The sequence below is a fragment of the Enhydra lutris genome, unplaced genomic scaffold, assembly GCF_002288905.1.
Source record: "Enhydra lutris kenyoni isolate GAN:26980312 unplaced genomic scaffold, ASM228890v2 scaffoldscaffold39, whole genome shotgun sequence".
Lineage (NCBI taxonomy): Eukaryota > Metazoa > Chordata > Mammalia > Carnivora > Mustelidae > Enhydra > Enhydra lutris.
Window position 1 is genome coordinate 23,442,021 of NW_019154123.1, and position 24,009 is coordinate 23,466,029.

General features: G+C 36.7%; 1 protein-coding gene across 1 annotated transcript in view; it reads right to left on the reverse strand.

The window, feature by feature from the left end:
• LOC111155023 (DNA polymerase theta) overlaps window positions 1-24,009 on the reverse strand; it is a 133,027-nt gene that overhangs the window by 25,331 nt on the left and 83,687 nt on the right. The window contains exons 17-22 of the mRNA XM_022515036.1: window positions 22,170-22,313; window positions 20,982-21,178; window positions 12,627-12,867; window positions 7,893-8,086; window positions 3,360-3,497; window positions 1,944-2,118 (exon numbers count right to left, since the gene is read on the reverse strand). Of these exons, the coding sequence (XP_022370744.1) occupies window positions 1,944-2,118; window positions 3,360-3,497; window positions 7,893-8,086; window positions 12,627-12,867; window positions 20,982-21,178; window positions 22,170-22,313 (1,089 nt within the window). The remainder of the gene's footprint in view (window positions 1-1,943; window positions 2,119-3,359; window positions 3,498-7,892; window positions 8,087-12,626; window positions 12,868-20,981; window positions 21,179-22,169; window positions 22,314-24,009) is intronic.

Below are 24,009 nucleotides of genomic sequence, written 5' to 3' on the forward strand. Positions count from 1 at the left end.
AGTAATGACTAGAACATCACTTGCCAGACATCACCTGGCCACCTTCCTTCATGACCATCCTCACTCAGCAAGAGAACCAGTGGTAGCACTGACAAAGCTAGAGACTAGAATCAAGAGATTAATAAACTTTCTAGGAAAGAAAAAGCTATATGTTTTAATGCTTATAGCCTTTATTTTCCCCCAAATATTTTACAGTTTTTGTTTATTTGTTGGTTGAATTTTTCTGAAACACATAAGCATCATTCAAAGAGTCTGGGTAATTGATTTTGTTATTGCAGTTTTACAACACATATATAGAAACACAAAATCTTCTGTTTTATGATATGCTCTTCATTTTAACGGCTCTCTACCAGTTAGTATATATAATTTCATCTTCTTTTGATGAGTCAGACATTTTAGGTACCTCAGATATTCTTTTTCTGAACAAAACCCTGATATATGTCCTTGTTATTTAGCTTTTAAGAAAAATTAGTGCTCAATGAATGGTAGGTATTAATATACTTATTACCATTAAATGCCCTCCTCAATGTTATAAAACTAGCCAACAGCAGAAGGCATTCAAGTCTCTTGCTGACTCAGCACACTGTCTTGTTTTCTATAATAATATTTAATATTCAGGTCTATTTTTTGAATTAATTAGATTAACTAGCAGACAAACAAGATGGCAAAAATAAATGATAAAATATGAATGTAGCATCATGGAGATGAATTCTAATAATGAAATGGCTATGCTTTGCTTAGGTAAGCTTGTATTTCCAAAATATTCTTTAAATGTAGGCATAGTATGGTGAAAACCAATCAGAACAAAAGGAATTGATTACTTTCTTTCTACTTTATGAGCAACAGATAAATGCAACACCTTTAGAAACTCTGGGCTTCACAGACCTGTCCCCCTGGGGCTAATAATATATTATATGTTAATAAAAAAAATTAAAAATTATTAAAAAAAAAAGGAACTCTGGGCTGGTTTTGGTTTTTCACCAAGGATTTATTTTACATAAGTTTACATCATTAGCATATATCTCAAAATGAAATTTAAACACCAACAGGGCAAGAAATGGCTATGGTGATCTAAGAGTTTAGCTAAATATGGAAGAAGGAAAAGAATTTGTTTAGAACAGGGAATAAACAGCACAGAAAGAAGCAACTCCTCCTGGTGCTTCCTTCCGTAATAATAGCAACAGCTGGTAAGGAGCCCGCACAAAGTGCTCTGCTCTATTCTAAACATTTGAAATATATTAGCCTATTTAATCCTCAGCACGCCCTGGTGAAGTGAGACTATTATTACTGTGTTTTACACAGGAGGACACTCAGGCACAAAGCTACCTTGAATAAAGATTCAAACCTTGTAAAAATCAGATATCAAAGCCCACATTCTATACCACCAAACTGTCTCTCCGATGAGAATTAATGCTGTCCTTTCTTCTAACGCACCTTGCATTTGGCAGATACTTAGCTTTGCACAGCCTAGCACAAGAATGCTTTCTTCCTTACTAGGTTAGGTTACTCATACCCATCCCAAGAGTGCTATGAGATACCCAAAAGACTCTACAGCTCTTTTCTGGTTAAGTAAAATAAGACACTCATCTATTACACAGATGCCCTCCAGCATTACCTAGATTCATCAGAGAGACTCTTGGGAGGTTCAGGAGAGGGCTTGGACTGAAATTAGATGACTGACTCAATAAATATTAATCTGAAGCACAGTCTCAGACATTCTAGTTACTCTATATAGTACTTGAAAGCTGGAACTCTACCTTACTAAATCTCATCTCTACAAATACTATCTATCTATATTCTGGATGTAGGACGTGTTTCATAAATGTTTATGGAACTTCACAGAGTCCAATGATCAACACTTGAATTCTCTGGTCACCAAAACTTATATAAGAAAAGTTTTCTTTCAAAATCGAATATTATCCATATTTAAGATTTCTCATTACCTGTAGCAGTGTGTGACTGCGATACAGGATAGATTCTTTCCATTCCAAGAAAAGGATTTAGATGCTTTTCCCGCTGCAGAGGAAAGACCACTTTGGTAATCGCATTTGTGATTCTTCTCCACTCTAATATCAAGCCTGGTAAAGGATGTAATTCCTTTAATTTATTTAAAACATCCTGCCAAAGAAATATAATGAAGTAAGATCAGATTCTTGTCCAAATTCCATAGCAAACTAGACTCTCTCTTAGGTAAATAATATAATCTCAAAACTAAATTTGTTAACTCCTATATCTACAACTCAAAATTACTGTTTGGGTTTTTGCATCACCATAATGATAAAACTATAGTAACTATAGATGGTAAAATGCAAACATGTTAATGCCAAATAATATCAACTTAGATCTACCTTAAAAATAAAAATCAATGTCAACTTAGCAAGGTACTGTAATTGCCCAGTCTCACACCACCCAAGAATCTGTATCATGTCTTTCCTTTGTCTGTATTTTCCTCCTCTATTCTCATGTGATTGGAAGTTTCTCATTTTTTTCTCCTTTTGCCCTAATACTTTGATCATTTCCATATCAAGGAAGCCAGAAGACATTCCTCTCTAAAACTAAACTTTCTATGCTACAGAGTTTGGGTAAACTGTGAAGAAACAGGAACTTGTGAGGTTAGAGGGGTAGATAAAACAAAAAGTTCTGTTACAGAATGAAACTGTGGAAACTTCCCTCGGTCATGTAAGTCATACTTAATGACAGTAGGGTCAAAATGGCAACTTGGACTACTCTTTCCTTGACTGTTGTGGTGATACTTTCTACCCTTATTATTTCTGAAAATTCATTCAGTAAAAATCTAACAATAAGCACTTTCTCTCTTCTCTCCTAAGCATACAGTTTCCATGGATTGTAATTTACACTTTCACTTTGAAATTAGATTAGATTCTTAAACTCATGTTAACTTTTGCCCTATAATTTTGCCCTATAACTGAAAAATATATATAAATTTTGCCCTATAATTGAAAAAACATGTTTATTTGTAATGGCTTTTTTTTTTTTAAAGTCTTTCACATTTTTGTTCCTGTTCCTATACTATTCAAGTTATATTATACTTGAAGTCCAAGAATGGCAGATGTCAATAACTAAATAATGACTACGGGTCTGAGTTCATACACCCTTATACCACTTTAATGATAGGAAGGACACAACTGCTAAATCAGATTTTGGTCCAGATTTTCCATGATGGAATGTCTCTGCAGTTTTTGCAGGGAGCCAAAACACAAACTAATTTGTTTTTATCTGGATACATTCAAATGATGAGCTATGCTGGGACTTGACTTCATCTTCATTCTAAAAGTAAGTCAAAATGCTAAATGCTAAAAGTAAATAAAATTCTGCCCTGCAACTGTCCCAAAGAGCACCTTACTAGTGCTGAACTGTTTTCCCAGCTTTAGCTTGCGCCCATGGTCATTCCCCCTTCTGGTAGAACCCAGAGTTTTCTTGCTGCTTTGGTTATTTATTTCTCCATTTGGTGGCAACTTCAATTCCAAAAATAAAACCTGCAAGAAATTAATGCTTCTTTAGTCAAGAATCAAATCACAAGCATTGTCACTCACAAAACATTTTTAAAAGTCATTTGAGAAGATCCATACAATTCAACACGGGTTGGGAGAACTTTTTTTTTTTTTTTTTAAGATTTTATTAATTTATTTGACAGACAGATCACAAGTAGGCAGAGAGGCAGGCAGAGAGACAGAGAGAGAGAGAGAGAGAGAGAGAGAGAGAAGGAAGCAGGCTCCCTGCTGAGCAGAGAGCCCAATGCGGGGCTTGATCCTAGGATCCAGAGATCATGACCTGAGCTGAAGGCAGAGGCTTTAACCCACTGAGCCACCCAGGTGCCCCGGGAGAACTCTTTATAAATTACCACATTTAATAAATAATGACAATGAAAATTTGTATGTCAAGTAGGCAATCTATAACCTAATTTAGGCACAATAAGATTAATATCGATTAGAGGCTTTTAAACAGTAAAGAACACAGAAATGTATACACTGTGTCTCCCCATATGGAGGGAACCAAGACCAGGCCTCTGGGGACGGATGCCTGAAGACCCAACCAAGGGTTAGGGCCTAGGGGTATGGCAGACCTGCTCTTTGGGTTCTGGGGTGAGCTACTGGGGTGTGGGGGTGGGTGCTGAGTTGAGGGCAGGGCTCAGGCTGAGTTTTATCACTGAACAAGTGATAAATAAGCTATTGACCTTGAGACTTTAGGTTTCTCTGAAGACTGTGAACTCTCCTAAATACTCTTTGATGTGGTAACTAATCAACATGGTTGCTTAGTCATTTAAGCCTCAGTGAGGGCCAACATAGGAGACTTTGTTGCTATCATATGATCACAAAAATCAGAGAACACTGAGATAGAAAGGGATCGAAAAAGCCATCTGCTTCCACCACAGTAAGGCTAGACCCTATGAAACCCTGGACACAAAAAGTCAGGGAAAGGTGACCAACCCAATGTAGAGATCAATAATGACAGCTAGGGGAGCTAATAAGTACCCACTGAAGAAACTAAGCCTACACAGGACATCTGGGATCCAGGTACTGGAGCAGAAGGAATATTCCATGTACACCTAAAATCACTAGCTCAATTTATAGGGTTTAAAACTCAGGCAATTCAGAATACTATCTACTACTTCCATTCATTCATTCATATACCTTGAGTGGGCTTTAGTGAACCTTGGATTATTTTCCCACTTAGTAATCCTAAAAATTAAGAACATTTGCATTACATCAGAATCTTTATTGTCCACAAGTTGGACAAGGGATAGAAGGAAAGATAGGCCTGTGTAATCTGTATCTACATCTGTTATTCTCTAGAATAACAGTGATGATATAAACAAAGATCTGGTTCTAATTTTAAGTAGTAGGAATAACTGAAGTCTTAGGTATGAAAGATACTGAGGCTTGCTATTGATGTTAGTAACTATTTTTCCTCAAAATTGTGTTATATGGAGCTACATGTGTAGGGATCAGGGTTGTGTAGTAATGCAAATTTTGAACTGCATGGGGCATACTTATATATTAAAATAGTGTTCATTGTTTATCTGAAATTCAAATTTAGCTGAATGTCCTGTATTTTATCAGGCAACTCTAGTACAGATATCAACAAGTATATAAATGTCAGGAAAGGAAAGAGAATCAAATAATTGAATAGGAAAGTGAAACATTATTTTTAAAGTACCAATAAATCAACAATCCCAGGAAGAGAGACCTACCATAATTAGGACAACTCAAAGATCTCATCTTAATATTTATAAGCTCTTTATCTTAGATTTCTGTTTTTGGTGAAGCCTTCAGAATTGTGAAAACTTCATATAAATTACCTCTCCAGGTCTCAATGAATACATCTGTGAAATGAGGGGGTTGAACTGGATGAGGGTAAGAGGCACTAATATTTATTGAGCACTTACTATGTGTCAGCCATCATGCTGGGAGCTTTAACATGTGTCATCTCATGTCATATGTACAATAATTCTGTGACATTTCTGAAAAGCTTACACCAGTTGGAGAAACTTGCTTCAAGTTACATGGCCATAATGTAGAAAAATTAAGAATTAGAACCCATAGTCCTCTAACTCAAACGTCATTTTTCTTTTTCTCTAATTCATGCTTCCATCTAGACCAGGGATCAGCAAACTTTTCCCCAAAAGGGCCAGATAACAGATATTTTCAGCTTTGCAGGTTTTACTGTCTGTCACAACTTCTCAACTTTGCCACTACAGACCAAAAAGAGCCATAGACAGTAAGTAAATGAACAAGTGTGGTTATGCTCCAGTGAATTTTATTTACAAAAACAGGTGGCAGAACAAATCTGGCCCACAAGCTATAGTCTGCCGATCCCCACTCTAGGCCAGTGCCATCCAAAATTTTTTTGCAAAACTTTTTGCAATAATGAAATTGTTCTATATTTGCACTCTCCATTATGGTAGCCACTTACCACATGTGGTTATTGAACATTTAAAATGTGGCTAACATGACTAAGGAACAGAACTGATATATTTAAATTAATTTTAATTAAGTTAAATTTATTTATTTATTTTTAAAGATTTTATTTATTTTATTAGAGACAGAGCACAAGCATGGGGAGCAGCAGAGTCAGAGGGAGAAACAGACACCCTGCCAAGGAAGGAGCCTGATGGGGGGTTCATCCCAGGACCCTGGTATCATGACCTGAATCAAAGACAGAGGCTCAACTGACTGCATCACCAGGTCCCAATTAATTTAAATTTAAATAGCTATAAGTGGCTAGTGGCTCCTATACTGGACAGCTCAGCTCTAGATGATTAGAACTATCTTGCCCAGTTCAAAGATTCTCCTTAAAATTACCAAGGATTAACTAGTCAATATGTGAAACTGTTAGATTACCTTAAATATAACTTCCGTTTTAAAATGAAGGCCTAAGAACAAGCCATTAACATCAAAGTCCTTTTATTCTGGCCCAAAGTTTGGTCTAGGCCTATGGCCTTAGTATGTGAATCACAAGGGGATGGATTCCTGCCTTTGTCCTAAGCCTACTTGTGCTGAAATCCAGAGATCCTCTGTTTTTCATAAGGTCCCTATGTAATTTTATGTGCAGTCAGTTGGGTATTGGATGGGGAGCTCCAAGCTAAAGAACTCAAAAGAAAAAATTAAACAAAACAAACAAAAAACAGCACTACTGAATTCCATACAAATGTACCCTGTGATTTGGAAAAACAAAATTCCTCATTTTTTAAAAACATATAACATTGTGGCTTTAAAAGAAGGGCATTTTTTTATGAGTCTATATAACATTTACTGAACATTTACTATGAGATGGGCATTATTCTAAGTGTTTTACATTCATCATTTATTCCTCACAACAATTCTATGAGGTATTCCTATCATAACCCAGTTTACTGATATAGAAATTGAGATACAAAGAATTGATGTATTGTTCCAGGTTACAGGGTTAATAAGTGGAGGAGATGGAATTCAAACCCAGGAAGTCTGGCTTGAAAGCCTATGGCCTTCACAACATGCTACATTACTGAATTTCATCTACAAGGCACCTGAACTTCAATGCTATCAAGTATAAGCACCCACCCTATATTTGTAACCCTTCCACAACCACCCAACCATTCTTTGTGGACTGTGGTGGGGAAAGGAAAGAATAGAACTCCAACCTCTGAAAATAAAAATAAGAATAAAGTGTGTCCAAATTTGGGGCGCCTGGGTGGCTCAGTGGGTTAAGCTGCTGCCTTCGGCTCAGGTCATGATCTCAGGGTCCTGGGATCAAGTCCTGCATCGGGCTCTGTGCTCAGCAGGGAGCCTGCTTCCCTCTCTCTCTCTGCCTGCCTCTCTGTCTACTTGTGATCTCTCTGTCAAATAAATAAATAAAATCTTTAAAAAAAAAAAGTGTGTCCAAATCTATGTTAAGTTTATAAAAATCTTATTTAGGTTTTAAAAAGCAAACAATCCCCAAATTCCTTTTTCAGTAACAACTGAGAAAAATGTCTAATTTTATTGTCCAAAAAGGGATTTTAGGGTATGGAAGGGGTGAGAGTTCATGAAATTACTAACTTCATGGAGAAACAACTACACTGTTATGTAACAATCATTACGGATCATTTGTTCAACAAATATTTACTGAGTACCTTCTCTGTTCTAGGCAAATCTCACAAAGCATACATTCTAGGAGACTTCTTTACTAACTTCTTAACTCGTAAACACAGATATAACTTATAAATTAGAAGCTAGAATATTCTATCTCCAAAAGCACTCTGATAACTAAAATTTTTTTGAACTGTGCTCTTTGGTGTCTTCGATGTTTACACAAACACATTTAGGAAATACACACACACACACACACACACACACACACACACACACACACATAATTTTTAACTCTAAAATTCCCCATTCCCGTGATACAACCTTAGCTATGTCATCTGAACTGGTGAAGGAAAAACTGTGTCCAGCTAGTTGATAGGCCTGAGTCTCGATTGCATCCAGCTTGGCTTGCATTACATGTTTTTGACTTTCACATTCTGCGGTACTAAAGCCAATTCCATTTAGTTCTAGCAAAGCCAAGCAGTACTGAGAGGGCATTTCCACTTTACAAAAAATATCTGGAAGAAAAAAAGAAAACTAAAACATTAATTCGCCAGTAAAGTGACTAGATCAACATCATCACCTAAACACACATGGAATTTTTCTAGGCAAATTCAGAGATGCTACTCAAGTTATTCTTCATGATCCAGTCTCATGAGCAGCACTCTCAGGCCAACAAGGAAAGGCATAAAAGTATTTCCTACTTTTCTACTTCAGCACTAGACTACTACCCTTGTCTATATGGAGAGCAGAAAAACACAATCTTGTGACTAGTCTGGACTACGAGAGACTGCATTTCTCCCAAGATAATGTTTCTGCTTCTATTCTTCGTAAGAGCATGAGAACCAAACTTATTTGCTAAACTGACTACAATGAGTTAACATCCTGAAATTATTTCCAATATTCCTGGTTCCATGGTATGCATGCTTACACAAAGAACTAAAAATGGAGGTTTTTTTATTTCCCAATGCTCTTACCAAAGAATAAAGATTCCTGAACTAAGAATCAGAGTATTTTTCTATCTGCTGACACTTCTCAAAAGAGTAGCCATGCTTTTTAACCACAAAACAATTAAGTTTGAATATTAAAAAATACAAATAAAACATTTACAAATATTTGAAATTGAAAACCAATCTTCTAAATAACTTAGGAGTCAAAAGTGTCATAACAAAAAATGTTAATAAGTATTTAAGACAAAATGAAAACATTACAGGTCAAAATTTGTAAGATATTATGCAAGTAGAGCTTTGAGGGAAATTTATAGCCTTTAGTACCTCAATTAGAAAAGAAAAAAATGATGTGAAAACTAATATGCTTAGTGTCATATTTATGAATTTAGAAAAGGGGCTGGAAAATAAAGTCAGAACTAAAAATCAAAGGCAAAAGTTGATTCTTTGGAAAGACTGAAAAATTGAATAAACTTCTAGTAAGATTAAACAATAAATATGGTGAAAGAAAAAGACAATGTAACAGATAAAGCATTGATGTATTAAAAAATCAGCAATCGCGGGGCGCCTGGGTGGCTCAGTGGGTTAAGCCGCTGCCTTCGGCTCAGGTCATGATCTCAGGGTCCTGGGATCGAGTCCCGCATCGGGCTCTCTGCTCAGCGGGGAGCCTGCTTCCCTCTCTCTCTCTCTCTCTCTCTCTCTGCCTGCCTCTCTGTCTACTTGTGATCTCTCTCTGTCAAATAAATAAATAAAATCTTTAAAAAAAAAATCAGCAATCGCTTAATAACAATAAATTTGAAAATCTAGATGAAATGGATATTTCTTAAAAATATAGTTTATGATAATAAAAATATATTATATAACAATAATATAATAAAAATAGAGTTTACCAAAACATAAAGATATAATTGAATAATTTTATACTTATTAAAGAAATCAAAGTATTAGCTAAAAATATTTCCACAAAGCAACAATTTATAGATAAACGGTACCAAAATTTCAAGGAACAAACACATCATTTCTACGATATATAAACTCCTCCTCCAAAGGAAAAAAAGAAATTATATCTATCAACTCATCCCATGAAACTAGAATAACTTTGTTACCAAAAACAAAGCACAAGAAAGAAAAATTACAGCCATTTTATAGCTGATGAATTGGCAAAGTTGAGACAGTATGAATCAGCAAGATTTCTTTCACGTTGTTGTTTAGAAAATAAAGGTATAGACTATTTTGAAAAACAATTTAGCATAATCTTATAAAGTTGAATATTTCCATTCTTATGAATGGAAATTCATAAGAATTCCACACTCAAAAGAGCAAATCCACACTCAAAAGAAATTCAAAAGAAATTCTTGCCCACATGTACTAGGAAACATGTATATGTGTAAGAATATATATACAGAACTACTTGTTATAGCAAAACAAAAAAACAAAAACAAGATAAAACAAAAAAAGAAACAACCCAAACATTCATCAACAGGAAAAGGGACACATAAATTTTGGCACACTCACCCAGTGATATATGACACAGCAGTGAAAATGAATAAATTTTAGATTCTTACAATAACATGTATGAATCTTACTAACATGATACTGGGTAAGAAGAGCTAGTCCCAATGTGACATGTGTTTTATAAAGCTCAGAAACAAGCAAAACTAATAATATGTAATAATATATTGTTTGGATATATTTTAGCAAATATATATATATATATATATATATATACACACACACACACACATATATATGCTAAATTTTTTAAATTAAAAAATAAATAAAATTTAAAATAAAAAATAAGGGAAGGATAAACATAAAAGTTGGGATGTGCAAGAAAGGAGGACCACATAGTAGACACAAATGTCTATTATTAAAAGTGTGAATTAACAGATATTACATATTAAAAAATAATAAATAAGAAGAAGACCAATGATGATAGTGTACATGAAAGAAAGATTATGACAAATACAAATCTGTATAGTTGAGATCCACTTTAAAAAAGAGAGAAACCGGGACGCCTGGGTGGCTCAGTTGGTTAAGCAGCTGCCTTCGGCTCAGGTCATGATCCCAGTGTCCTGGGATCAAGTCCCACATCGGGCTCCTTGCTCATCAGGGAGCCTGCTTCTCCCTCTGCCTGCCATTCTGTCTGCCTGTGCTTGCTCTCTCTCCCTCTCTCTCTCTGACAAATAAATAAATAAAATCTTTAAAAAAAAAAAAAAAAGAGAGAGAGAAACCAACTCACTCCATCTCTAGAAAATCTATGTTCAAACCACTCTAGAAAGGACCTAATTGAGCCATGTGAAGAGAACAGGATATTTGGTCCTAAGTCACATTGAGCAAAGTCACACTGTTATTAAAATTGAGTCACACCCAAACAAAAATCAGCTCAGAGTGGGAGAAGTCAGCTGCCAAAACATACCCACCCAACAGGCAAGAAATGAGAAAAGAAAAAGATGAAGATTCTAGAGATCCTTCAAGGACATCCTGAAATAATCATTTTCAAAAAAATTTGACAGTTGTTTACATTCTCTCTAAAAACTTTATCTCAATGTGGTTCTATTCTATGGACTCTATGAATAAGAAAGACTCTGCACTGTACAAGAATGCATTTAATAACTCCTGGTCACTCACTTTTGAAAATTTGTATTAAAAAAGGAGCTTTCAAGGCACACTGAAATTGTAAAAGTTAAAAATACCAAATCTAGATTGTTTCTTATACTTTTCTGGAAAGGAAAACCATAAATTCCTTTTCCTATAGATGAAAAATTATCTTTAAGAGTGGAAAAGTTCCCTCCCAAAGATACTGAAAGCTTTTAATTTTGTTAATGGGCAACAAATGTTCATAAAAAGTTACAGACTAATCCATATCACCAGCACCAAATGTTAGATTCTTTTTTTTTTTAATTATTTATTTCTTTTCAGCGTAACAGTATTCCAAATGTTAGATTCTAAGGGCAAAGCTGACTGAGGGAAAGAGATCTGTGTTCATTCAGCTTTATCACCCATGAATGTAGAAGCAGTCTTGTGGCATATGTACCATATACTCCAACTCCTTGGCCTGCCTACATTAGAGAAGCTGAGTTTGAAACATTTCAGTGTATGTTCAAGAGCTGCTAATTAACATCACTTAAGCAAGTCTCCTATGAACAAACAAGTCAGTTTGATCTTTATATTATTCTACCCCAGTGATGCTGGGGAGAACATTACTATCAGCATGGAGAGCTTATACTAGTAGTAAAAAATCATCATCACCATCATCATCATCTAACACAGTAATAAGCGCTCAATCTGGCAAACACTGAGTTAAGTTCTCTCTCATTTAATATTTATAACATTATAAGAAATAGATTTAAAGAGTGTCAGTAGCTTGCCCAAGGCCTCTCATTATTAAGTAATACAGCCCAGATTTAACTTGGTCTGTGAAAATTCATCAATCTGTTATTTCTAGTATTTATTAATCAGGCGATAAAATCACAGTTTAAATCTTCTCACAATGAAGTCAACTGTGTTCCACTTCATCATTTCTACCATAAGCATACGATATGTTCTCTGAAGTCAAGGTACTCACTCTGGGCCAAGAGACTGCACAATAAGCCCATGCTATTTATCATGACATAAAAATTCACATAAATATTCTTTGCTAAAGAAATGATTTATAGTTCTAAAAAGAAAATACATCACTTTTTATATTCCATAACAGATTAGGTTTTAAGTGTGAATAAAAATCGTTGGATAAAGTTCAAATACAAAATTAGCAATAAATGATAAAATGCCATGAATTCTCTTCATTACAATAGAGTCTGAGGTCTGCAAACTAGTGCCAAACCAGGGCCAGATGCCTGTTTATATAAATAAAGTTTTACCGGAACAGTTATTTTCATATTGCCCATGGCTACTTTTGTGCTATTATGGCAGAGTTGAATATTTATGATTAAGACTGCCTGGGCCTTTACAGAAGTTTGTTGACCCTGTCCTAGAAAATCCAAAAACAGAGTTTGCATTAGAAGTGTGATAAAGAATGACAAAGACCCGTGATCCAAAAAAAGTGGCTAAAAATAGAACTGTCACCAGTCTATAACAGCATGAAAATGCCAGCAAAGTTTGTTTTTACCTTGAAGGTTTTCCTTCTTCAACAAAGAATTGAGTTGATTCATAGCATTGAAGGTGAGAATGGACTCTACAGATGCTCTGTATCTCCCAGAATGCTCAGTGTTGACATTCAGCCCCAGACTCTGAATTCCTTGTCCAGTTTCTATCCCTTCCAGGAGGGGAAGCTCATGAGGAAGAAAACTGGAAACTATGCTGTGAAGAGTTGGCTCCTTAGAATCTGGATCTAGTAACCAGCACGCCACCTAGATGGGTTCAAAGACATTTGTACACACTTAAGTTAAAAGGGGAAAATGCTCATTTCTAATCTCACTCCTTTTCACTTAATACTAATTCAGTGGTCTTCCCAGGAGAGGAGAACAAAAGTGTAACTGTAAATTGTACAGGGACTCATTTTTGGTGCGAGTAAGAGCAGTTTTCAAAAAAAGAAAACTTACAACTTTTCCACTATAGCACTCCTGCTGATCTGGTTCTGAAATAGCCTTGAAATCCAAGTGCCTCTCAGATAATTGAAACCATATTTCTGAAAATGTAGATGAAATCTTCTCCACAAAGGCTGATTTTGGCTAAGCTACTATAATAAAGATGGGCCTATATAAGTTTTAGGTTTTTACAAGTTCTTTCAACATCATAAGTGATACAATTAAAACTTTATACCCAAAATTTTAGAAAGCCTCTAGGCTTTGCCCTCAGGATGAGGGCCTGCCAACGGGGCTATCCAACAAACCATTTGACTGCTAATTTTAACTTCCCTGCCAGATTAGAAGACCTGTAGTTTCATGTGTGCGCACGTGTGACTTTTATTTCCTTTTCTTAAAAATTTAAATTCAGTTAATTAACATATATATTATTAGTTTCAGAGGTAGAGTTCAGTGATTCATCAGTCTTATATAATACCAGTGCTCATTACATCACGTGACCTCCTTAAAATCCATCACTCAGTTACCCCATTCCCCATACCCCAGCAACCCCCAGTTATTTCCTATGATTAAGAGTCTCTTATGGTTTATCTCCTGTAGTTTCTAACACTAGGTGATCTAGCAGATCAAAATTCAATTAGAATAAGGAAACTTAAGCCCTTTTCATAATTCTGGCAATTACATGACTCAATTACTTCTTCTGTACTTTAAGAATGTAGTTTGATAGGGAAGAGTGATATTGTGAATTGTAATAAGAAATATAAATTTGGCCTTTGTCCCCATTTCTATCACAGAACTTCTAAAACCTTGGAAATTTCCTAAACTGTGAGATAAAGGCATCTTTTGTCATGTTAATGAGGTGACTTTAGAAATACCCCTAGGTTAGCTAAGGATGGGAGTTGGCTACCAGAGGAACCAATCCTGTGATTGAAGGGTTGGAACTTTCAGCCTGACCCCTTGACCTGGTTGGAGGTGCCTGGATGTTGAATTATCACCAATGACCAATGATTTAATCAATCGCGCCTATGCAATGAAGGTTTCATAAAATCCCAAAATGACAGGGTTTGGAGACCTTTGAGGTTGATGAACACAGAGATGCTGGCAAGAGTAGTATGCTTAGACTGAGCATGGAAGCTCCCCTCCATCTGATTAATTGAATCTGAAAGGGGAGGAGGTCACAAGAACCTCTCATTTATAGTCAGTCAGAAATAGAGGTAAGAACCTGGACTTAGAACTTGCATCTGACATCCTTGCCAGATGTCCTTGGAGGGAGGGGGATCCTTGGAATATCTAGTCTATAGTCAGTTGGTCAGAAGCACAAGTGTTAACTTGGGCTTGCAGCTGGCCTCAAAAGAGCAGGCACTACTGTGGCACTGACCCTTAACCTGTGGAATCTGATGCTATCACCAGGGAGGTAATGTCAGAATTGAGCTGAATTGTAGGAAACCCAGCTAGTGTTTCCAGCATGTCTTGATGATATGGGAGAAACCCTATAAACACATCAGAATTAGTCTCAGAACAATTTTACTTGGTGTCAGAGAAGTGGGTCTTACTAGAAGGGCCTGGCTCACAGAAACATATGGTTTATCAAGAGAAAGGATAAAAGGATGGGGGATGATGATGCTTTGACCCCTGGATGGCTACCTAGAGACCCATGTATGAAACTGTAGCTACACTACAGTTACTAAGGGTAAAATTTACTAATGCAATTTAGAAATGGCAGACCTAATGCCTGAGGAGTTGGCTCACTGGATATATAAGTACATGAAAAATAGTAAGCACACTAAGCATGCAATCTCTTGGTTACTGTTTTCTGCAATAGCTAAATAAACGTAAAGGAAACTGATAGGTCTGGGACTTAATAGTGAACAAAACTCTGATCTGAGTTGGTCTGAGCCTCAAGTCAACTGTGCAGGGGCAACATGAAACAACCCTAAGACCTCTGGTCACCAGTAAGGTAACCAACGTGGGAGCAAAATACCTAGAAACTATCAAAACCAGGAGGTATAGTATGATAGAGTTGTTTCATTTTGTGGATCAGTATCATCAACTCTGCATCAGTAATGCAGAGATCCACTAAAATGGATTATGAGAGTAATTTAGGAGTGTTTGGTTTGGGATGCTGCAGAATGGAAGAGCAGAGGGTTGATGTAGGACCCAGAGCTCACTATTGTACAATTCAAGTTGAGTGTATGTGATCCAGACACATGGGAGTTTATTCCTATGGGAACAGCTAGTCTGGTGTATTGGATAAAAACCATTATAAAGTTCTTTTACACTGAAAGGGGGACTGTCCCTCTTCTAAATGCCAACTGGAACACCCCAGATAAAGCAGTTGATATTCTTCATAAGCTTCACATGCTTCAAAGCAGTCCCATATGGGGATATTTACCTGCTGAAATCTAACCATTACTCAGGTCATAGTAAATGCTGTGGTTTAAGGCAGCCCATTTCACACAGGTACCCCATATAACCTTATTGTTGCAAAACTGAAGGACAGTTTGGAAAGCCTCATGAAATTTGCCTTCTCAGCTTCCTCTCATAGGCTTTACAGATGGTAATAAAAACATTAGGTTTATTGACAAGAGATTGGGAAGAGTCAGGGGAAGGTCAAGAGACTTCCCAACAAGGTGGAAATTTTTAAAAGGTTAAGAAATAAGGTGAATGTGAAGCAAATATTGATAGGAGCAAGGGAAAGAAGAAACAGAAAGGAAAGAGGAAACAGAAAGGAAAGAGTCTCAGGACTCACACCAGCAGGATGGAAATTTTTAGATGGTTATTAAGAAATGTGATGAATAAAATGGGTGTTGATGGATTAAAAAAAGATTTTAATAAAGTACCACCAAAGGTTGGGTGGGTTAAAGCAACTCACATTAAAGGGCCCCAAACAGGAGCGCCTGGGTGGCTCAGTGGGTTAAGCCTCTGCCTTCAGCTCAGGTTATGATCTCAAGGTCCTGGGATGGAGCCCCACAGCTTAATCAAGTTAAAGACTGATAAAAGGGCTGGGGTCCCTTGGCTCAACCCCTCCCTGGGGACCCAAAGCCTTTCAGAGAACAGTGGGTAAAACTATCAGGTGGTAGAAAAGAGAAGTTCCCAGGACCCCTTGAAGGGAGATCTAGGAACCTCGGTACTAAAACCCATCGATAAAGCCTTGACTTGGGCTACAGTTAGAATAAAAGAATTGCAAAAATTTAGTGGTTGATAGGATTATGTAAACTGGAATGTTTAAGCAGGTATTATGTAAAGAAGTTTTATCTCCTTGGGGTGCATGGATAGCTTAGTCAGTTAAGTATCTGCCTTTGGCTCAGATCATAATCCTGGGGTCCTGGGATCAAGCTCTGCCTCCCTGCTCAGCAGGGAGTCTGCTTCTCCCTCTCCTTTTGCCCCTCCCCGCACTGGTCCTCAGGTGAGCACATGTGTTCTTTCTCTCCAAATAAAATCTTCACAAAAAAGAAAAAGAAGTGATATCGCCTTTACCTGAATATTTTATGGTAAGGGTATTACGTCTGCCTGGGGAACACTTCCTCAACCTACCTAGTTTTATAAAACCAAAACACGTTGATGAAGTCCTAATGGAGGTTATAGTTAGAAATGTGAGAGTTGGCAGAATGAAGGAAAAGGTCTGTAGGAGAATTGATATGTTTGAACAGGCTTTAGATGAAGTGGTTGGGTCTTTACCTGATTGAATTTTAGGGATGGATATTATGTCTAACAGAGGAACATGTCCTATAATTAGTACTGTAAAACACAAAAGGCATGTTAAGTCCCACCCTTCAAGCAATGTTAAATGCTCTGTGCAAACCAGTAAGTTTGCCTGAGCCCACACAATGTGGAATGAAGCTTGAGTGTTGGTAGCGACATAGTCTTTGTGCAATAGCCCTATCTGGAGACTGCGGCTAATGGCAAGAGCTTGGGCGCATGTGCCAACAATGACTACGGGGACTTTAAACAAGAGAATTTCCATTTAAGGGTATTTATGCTATCTGATATTATTAATTGAAGTTATTCTTATGACTAAAGGATATACCATGACCTTGAAACCTGAAAACCTACCCAACACAGGTAATATCTGAGAAGTGCTCTAACAGAGTTGGCAGTGCCCAGTAGAATTCCATAATAAAATGGAAACAGATTATACAGGATCATGCTGCCTGGAGAATGTGAAGAAGAGATATTCAAGAGCAGGGAGCCTTTTTTCTCTTAGGCTTGACTCTGGCAGGATGACAATGGAGACCTAGCCTGCTAAATGGATGCTCCTACAGAACACAGTCCTATGGAAATTTGAAGGGGTGCATTAAAGTAGGACACATTAATGCCCTTCACAAGAACACCCTTCCAGGTTTGGAAGGTGACTAGAATTATCAAGCAGATGTCTCTGCATGCCCCTTTGAGATAGTTGCCTGGGCCCATGAATGAAGGCCCATGAATGAGGGGAATGAGCACAGGGTTTGCTGTAGTAATGCAGAAATGGGCTGAATCTAGACCTATTCCTCTTGTACCCTCTGAGGCACAGAAGGCTAAAACAAACTATTCTGTCAACAAGAGAGTCAGAGACTACAGATGGTTATTCGGCAGATTCCCCAGAAGGAAGGCCAGGAATATAGCTGGTAGGTGATACTAATGCTAGTACCCTTGGAGAGGTACCAATGGGTCCAGATAGGAACAGACATTGACTCTGGACCATGCTTTGCTTTCCTGAGTGTAGATACAAATGTTATGAGTGCTATAAAAGAAACAGAACAGAAGATACTGCACCAGTTTGGATGGTTGACCAACATTTCTTCAGACCAAAGAACACACTTGATAGCCCATTATGCTCAACGAGGGGCAAAGAGATATCCTCAGTACTAGTTTGATAGAGAATTGGAATGGGCAGCTAAAATGGAGGGAGATAAAGGCAGCAAGGCTGGCGTATAAGTAAGTCTTCATGAGTATGTGCTCCCATTCAACATGAACATGAGTGGGGCTAAAGGTGTGTCCCCACTGGAAATAGTTCTCTGTTTGGATCTGGGGAAGTAAGGATGGGGAAGATGCTGGTATACACTCTTCCTCACATCACCTCAACTTTTTTCCTCTTAGCTGATGCAGGGGTCACCGGACCAGGACTACAAGTATAAGGGATGGAAATGGTGATTCCTAAGTAAGAAACTATAATCATGCCAGATGGGGTGAAGGCACATCCTGACCCATCAGGCCCTTCAGAATTATAACACAAAGGTTAAAAGCATAGAAGGAAAAATAGTAGCTATGGGTAAAGAAATGAGTAAGTAGATTATATAATGAGGAAAATCCAATATTAACACCTCAAAAGAAGCTCTAAGCAAGAGATATTGTCTCTTAGCTCAATTATGTTAGATGCCTGAAAAGGTGAAGCCATATATTGCTGACACCCTTCTTGCTTTTGGAACCTGGTAAGATCAAATGGAAGCCTACAAACCTGAGATACATTTTCATATAATGATGATGGACTGGATAGTTAATAACTGAAATGGGGTTCTAGTAATGTGCCAACTTCTTTTAACTTTAACTACTGTTTTGCTATAATACTCACATTATAACAATCGTTTGAAGACCAGGGGTGGACTGTGACATTGTGACTTATAAGAAATATGTATTTGGTCCTCCTTCTCATTTCTAGCACAGAACTAAAATCCTTGAAATCTGCTAAAATGAGAGACCCCCCCCCCCAAAAAAAAAGACGAAGAAGAAAAGATGTCTTTTGTTATGTTAATTAGGTGGCTTTTGGAATGTCCCTAGGTCACCAAAGGATGGGGATTGTTGCTAGAAGAACCATCCCTGTGACTGGGGGGTTGGAAATCTTGGTCCCACACTCCTAGGTTGGGGGAGGAGCTAGTGGCTGCACCAATGGCCAATGATCTAATCAATCATGCCCATGTATGAAGTCTCCATAAAAACCCAAAAAACAGGGTTTGGAGAGCTTCCAGGTTGGTGAATAAATGGAAATGCAGGGAGAGTGGTGTGTTTGGAGAGGGTATAGAAGCTTCATGCCCCTTCTTACATATCTCTCCCTATTTACCTCTTCAACTGGCTATTGATCCAAATCCTTTAATATCTTTTGTAAAAAACAAAACAAAACAAAAAACCAGTAATCTAAGAAATAAACTGGTTTCATGAGTTCTGTGAGCCCCTTTAGCAAATAAATTGAACCCAAGGAGGGGGTGGTAGGAAACTTTGATTTATAGCTGGTGAGTCAGAAGCAAAGGTAACAACCTGAATAGGCAGTGTCAGAATTGAGTTCAATTGTAGGATAATCAGCTGGTACCCAGGGAATTGTTGGAGGTGTGGGAACCTCCCCACCACCACGTTAGAAATTGGTGATCAGAAACCTTTTAGAGAATACCGAATAAGATAGTTTGATGTAAAAGTTCGCACATGTTTCTTATAAATGTGAGATTTTTAAAATTAATAGTTTATCTTCTTGCATCAAAACTGTTATGATTGACAAAACCAATTATGTAATGTTTCAAGTAGTTTGTGCAAAAAGTGCTATAATAAATCTGAGATGGTATAGTTTTTGTTGTTGTTTTTCTTTTTTTGGCATAGTAGTTTTAATGAGAAACTCGTATGACCCATATTCTCATTTTGGACTCTGGAACATCAAAAATTTTTTGAGTTTTTTTGTTTAAATTCAACTAATTAACATATACATATACTGTATTGTTAGTTTCAGAGATAGAGTTCAGTGATTCATCGGTGTTATATAATACCCAGTGCTCATTACATCACATGCCCTCCTTAATGTCTATCATCCAGTTACCCCATACCCCACCCAAGCAATTCTTAGTTTGTTTCCTATGATTAAGAGTATCTTATGGTTTGTCTCCCTCTCTGATTTTGTATTGTTTTACTTTTCCCTCTCTTTCTCTATGATCTTCTGTTTTGTTTCTTAAATTACACATGTGAGATTATATGATAACTCTTTCTTTGATCAGCTTATTTATATTTAACTTATTTATATCCTCTTGCTGTATCCACATCGTTGCAAAGGCAAGATATTTTTTTTTTTTTTTTTTGAGGGCCGAGTAGTATGGAACATCAAAATTAAGTGACAACTTTTTATATCCCGGAAAGGTCAATTTAAAAACTACACAATTTATCACATGTAAACCAAGCCTAGCGTGAACTACAGAAAAGGACAATATCTTCAATTTATCTGATACTGCCTTTGGAAATCTTTCCCCCAAAAAGCTAAAGAAACTAAGAAACCAAAATTTATTCTGTTATTGATTATATTGCTAATAACAACCAAGTAATATCATATACCAATTCAAAATTAATATTCCATATGCCTCATGTATCCAGTATCAACAGGGGGGAAAAAACGATACCCTTTGAAAGCTGTAAGATTATAAATAAATGTCGTATGAAAATGATTTTACTGTAAAGTATATGTTACAATAACATAAGTTACCATCATCATTATGAAAAGTCTGCCATGCTTTGTTATTATAATAGCAAAATTCTCAGGGGCTGGTAAGGTAATTTGCCTTATGCCAAATGGCCCTAACTACCATTCTTTTTGATGTCTTAGGTTTATACATTTTTCCTATTTTCTGCCTGTCTTCATTGATATTTGAAACATCCTCCTATCCTATATTTGAATCTGACAGTTCTCATTTTGTTTCTAATTTACTGAGAGAGAAAACCAAACATAACCAAAATAAAAAAATTTTTACATCTCTGAGGAAAGGTATGAACTTTAGTGCTTCGAATTTGTGGAATCTCTGTTTTTATCTACACAGAGGTAGTTGGTGTATCACATTCTGTTCTCGGTGAATGAGATTACTAGATAAAAGAGTGACTACTTAAAAAATTTAAGCTTCACTGTTGGAGCTAAATAAATACCAAGTCATTTAAGAATTAACACAATGCATTAAAAAAAATTTTAAGTATGGTAAAAATTAAATAAGACACGAAACCTTAGGATCTTCATAACTTTGTTCCAGGGAGATACCACAAGACAGAAGAAGAATTTTATAGCTCTGGATGAAGTCATATATGATAACAGAACGTTCTTTATCAGATTCCTCTTGAAAGCAGGATAGAAGGTACCACATTCTCTCTTTCACAGTCAGGCTTGGATCCAGAGAAGGTGGGACCAAACTGGAATTAATTTCTTTAGAAAACAAACAAAAAGTCTTAAGGCAAACATTACATGCATTCATTTGAAGCAGCAATTTTTAATGAAAAGACTGAAAAGCCTAAGGGTGTAACTCCATGGAACCAATAATTCAGCATCACCTTATTCAGGTCACAAGGCTTCAAAGATTAAGTGCTTCATATTTTAAATATTATAGCTTTTGCCATGTAATTAATAATGCTCTATTTAATTAGGTGAAATTTTTAAATATCAAGATTTCTAGGAATAAATTTACACTTCTCAGAATAAGGAGTTAAAAACATAAAAGGTATTTTGAAATGAATTTTAAATGAAATCCTTTTTTAAAAGATTTAGTATGAATGTATAACACTATATTAAAAAAAATAGAAGTTCAAGTATCTATTTAACATAACACATTTTCCCTCAAAACAACTGAAAAATATTTCATTCTTCATGGCATTCTTTAAAATGTTGATTTATTAATTTTGCTCCTGTCTAAAACCAATCTATCAGCTAGGTAATGTAACAACTGTAATCAAATCACAAGGAATTTCCAGATCACATCCTCTCAATTTTACAGACATCTACAAAGGCTGTATGATTCAACTACTGTAGATGTTCAACTCATCTCTGTCTCTAGATAAGGTCCAGACCTAGTCAATAACATGAAAAAAAGTCTGGAAAGAAACCACTATGATCCAATTTCCAAAAGTAAACCCTCAAGGTGGCCAAGAAGTCCCAAAGTCTCCACTGCCTTCAAGAAGAAAAGATAGTATCAGTAGCCCATGGGATAAGTAAAGGGGAATAAAGGTAGTACCTAAGACATACATTCTAGTTAATAAATGAACTAATATACGCAATAGTCACTATCCCACCCAGAAAAAATTTTAAGCCTAAAAATAAATTCTAGTTAAGTATCAGGAAGTTATTCTCAACAAACAGGTCATTATCCTAATAGAGGTTATATTAAAATTATATGGTGATTAAGCCAATAGTGACTACTTACCAGGATGCTTTTGTTCCTTCTGCAATGAAAAATAATAAGCATCTCTTCCACCCCAGCATACTGCCAGACCAACAACCAGGATGTCATCACAACCTTTAACAGGAATGCCATCATCTCTAATAGGGGTTTCCTGAGGTGAGCTAACTAAGTAAATCAAAAGTGAAATAGTTTAAAATCTCAAAACAAAACCATTAAACTGGATGTTAAAACAAAAACAAAAACAAAAAAGAGGTGATTGGGGGAGGAGAAAGATGGTGGAAGAATAGGAGACCTAAATTTTATCTGGTCCCAGGAATTCAGATAGATATTTATCAAACCTTACTGAACACCTACAAACTCAATGGAGATCGAAGAAAAGAATAGTAGCAGTTCAATGAACAGAAAAGTGACCACTTTCTGGAGAGTAGGATATGCAGACAAGTGAATCTGAGGCAATATTTGGGAAGATAGACCACAGGGAGGGAGCCTCTTTCAGCTTGCTACTGGCAAGTGATACAGCAGTGGAGCACAAAATCAGAACTTTTTAAGAAGTCTGTTCTGCTGAGGGACATCGCTCCAGTGGCTAAGCAGAGGGTCAACCTCACTGGGACAGTGTGGTCTCAGGACCCGTGGGGTCACAAAAAGACCAGGGGTGACTGAGTGTGGCAGAGCTCCCAAGTATCAGAGCAGGGAAGCCAGCTGCAAAGATGGAGCTGAGGAGTGGGCTCTTAGCTTGGGGTTGTCATAAACCGTGATCTGCAGCACAGTTGGGGCACTATTCTTCAAGCAAGGACCCAAGTGGCAGATCTGGAGAGACTCCCTCTCCTCACCAGGGAGGAGCAGCACCAGAGAACACTACAGGAATCTGCTGGGTTTGGAAACTCCAAAAGGGGTCATATGCCATAGAAACACTCAGTCAAAGGCTGGGTGAGCATAGAGTGCAGCCAGAGATCAGGGAGAGAGAAGTGATTGACTGCTTTTCTCTGAGGGCTGACTGAGGAGTGGGGTCCTGAGTTCTCAGCTCCTCCAGGGCTAGAGATTGGAAGGCTGCCATTTTCATTCTCACCTTCCAAAGCCATATGGAAAACATTCATGGAACAAAAGCTACCGAGAGTGAACCCAAGCAGATTACTTAGCCTGGCCCCTGTCAAAGGTGGTGCAATTCCATCTGCCTCAGGCAAAGACATTTGAGAACCACAGCAACAGGCCCATCCCCCAGAAGATCAGCAAGAACATCCAGCCAAGACCAAGTTAATCAATCAATGAGAACCACAAAACTCTGGCACTAGGGGAATAGAGCACATAGAATTAAAACTTTTTTCCCCACAATTCTTTAGTCTTTCAAAGTTAATGTTTTTAATTTTCATTACTTTTTCTTTTTCTATTTTTTAAAAATTTTTCTTCTTTCCTTTTTCAACTTATGTTATTTTCAGCTTATCTTATTATCTTTTCATCTAATCAAATCCTTTTCTAAAATCCTTTTTGTCATTTTTATAGTCATATTCTATCCCTTCATTGTATTTAACCTTATTTTGTGTGTGTGTGTGTGTGTGTGTGTGTGTGTGTGTATAGTTTTTCTTTCCTTAAAATTTTAGGATGCAGTTTCTTCTAACAGACCAAAATATACCCTAAATCTAGTGTATTCCTTTGTTCTAGTCTCCTGTCTGGTCACATTTTCTCCTTTTTTATTTTTTTGTTTTTGTTTTTATTTTCTTTTTTCAACCAACTTCTTATCTTATGAATTCCATTTCAAAAATCTTTTTAAATTTTCATCTGTACAGTCATATTCCATTCCTTCATCATATTTACCCTTATTTATATATATACATGTGTGTGTGTGTATATATATATATATATATAT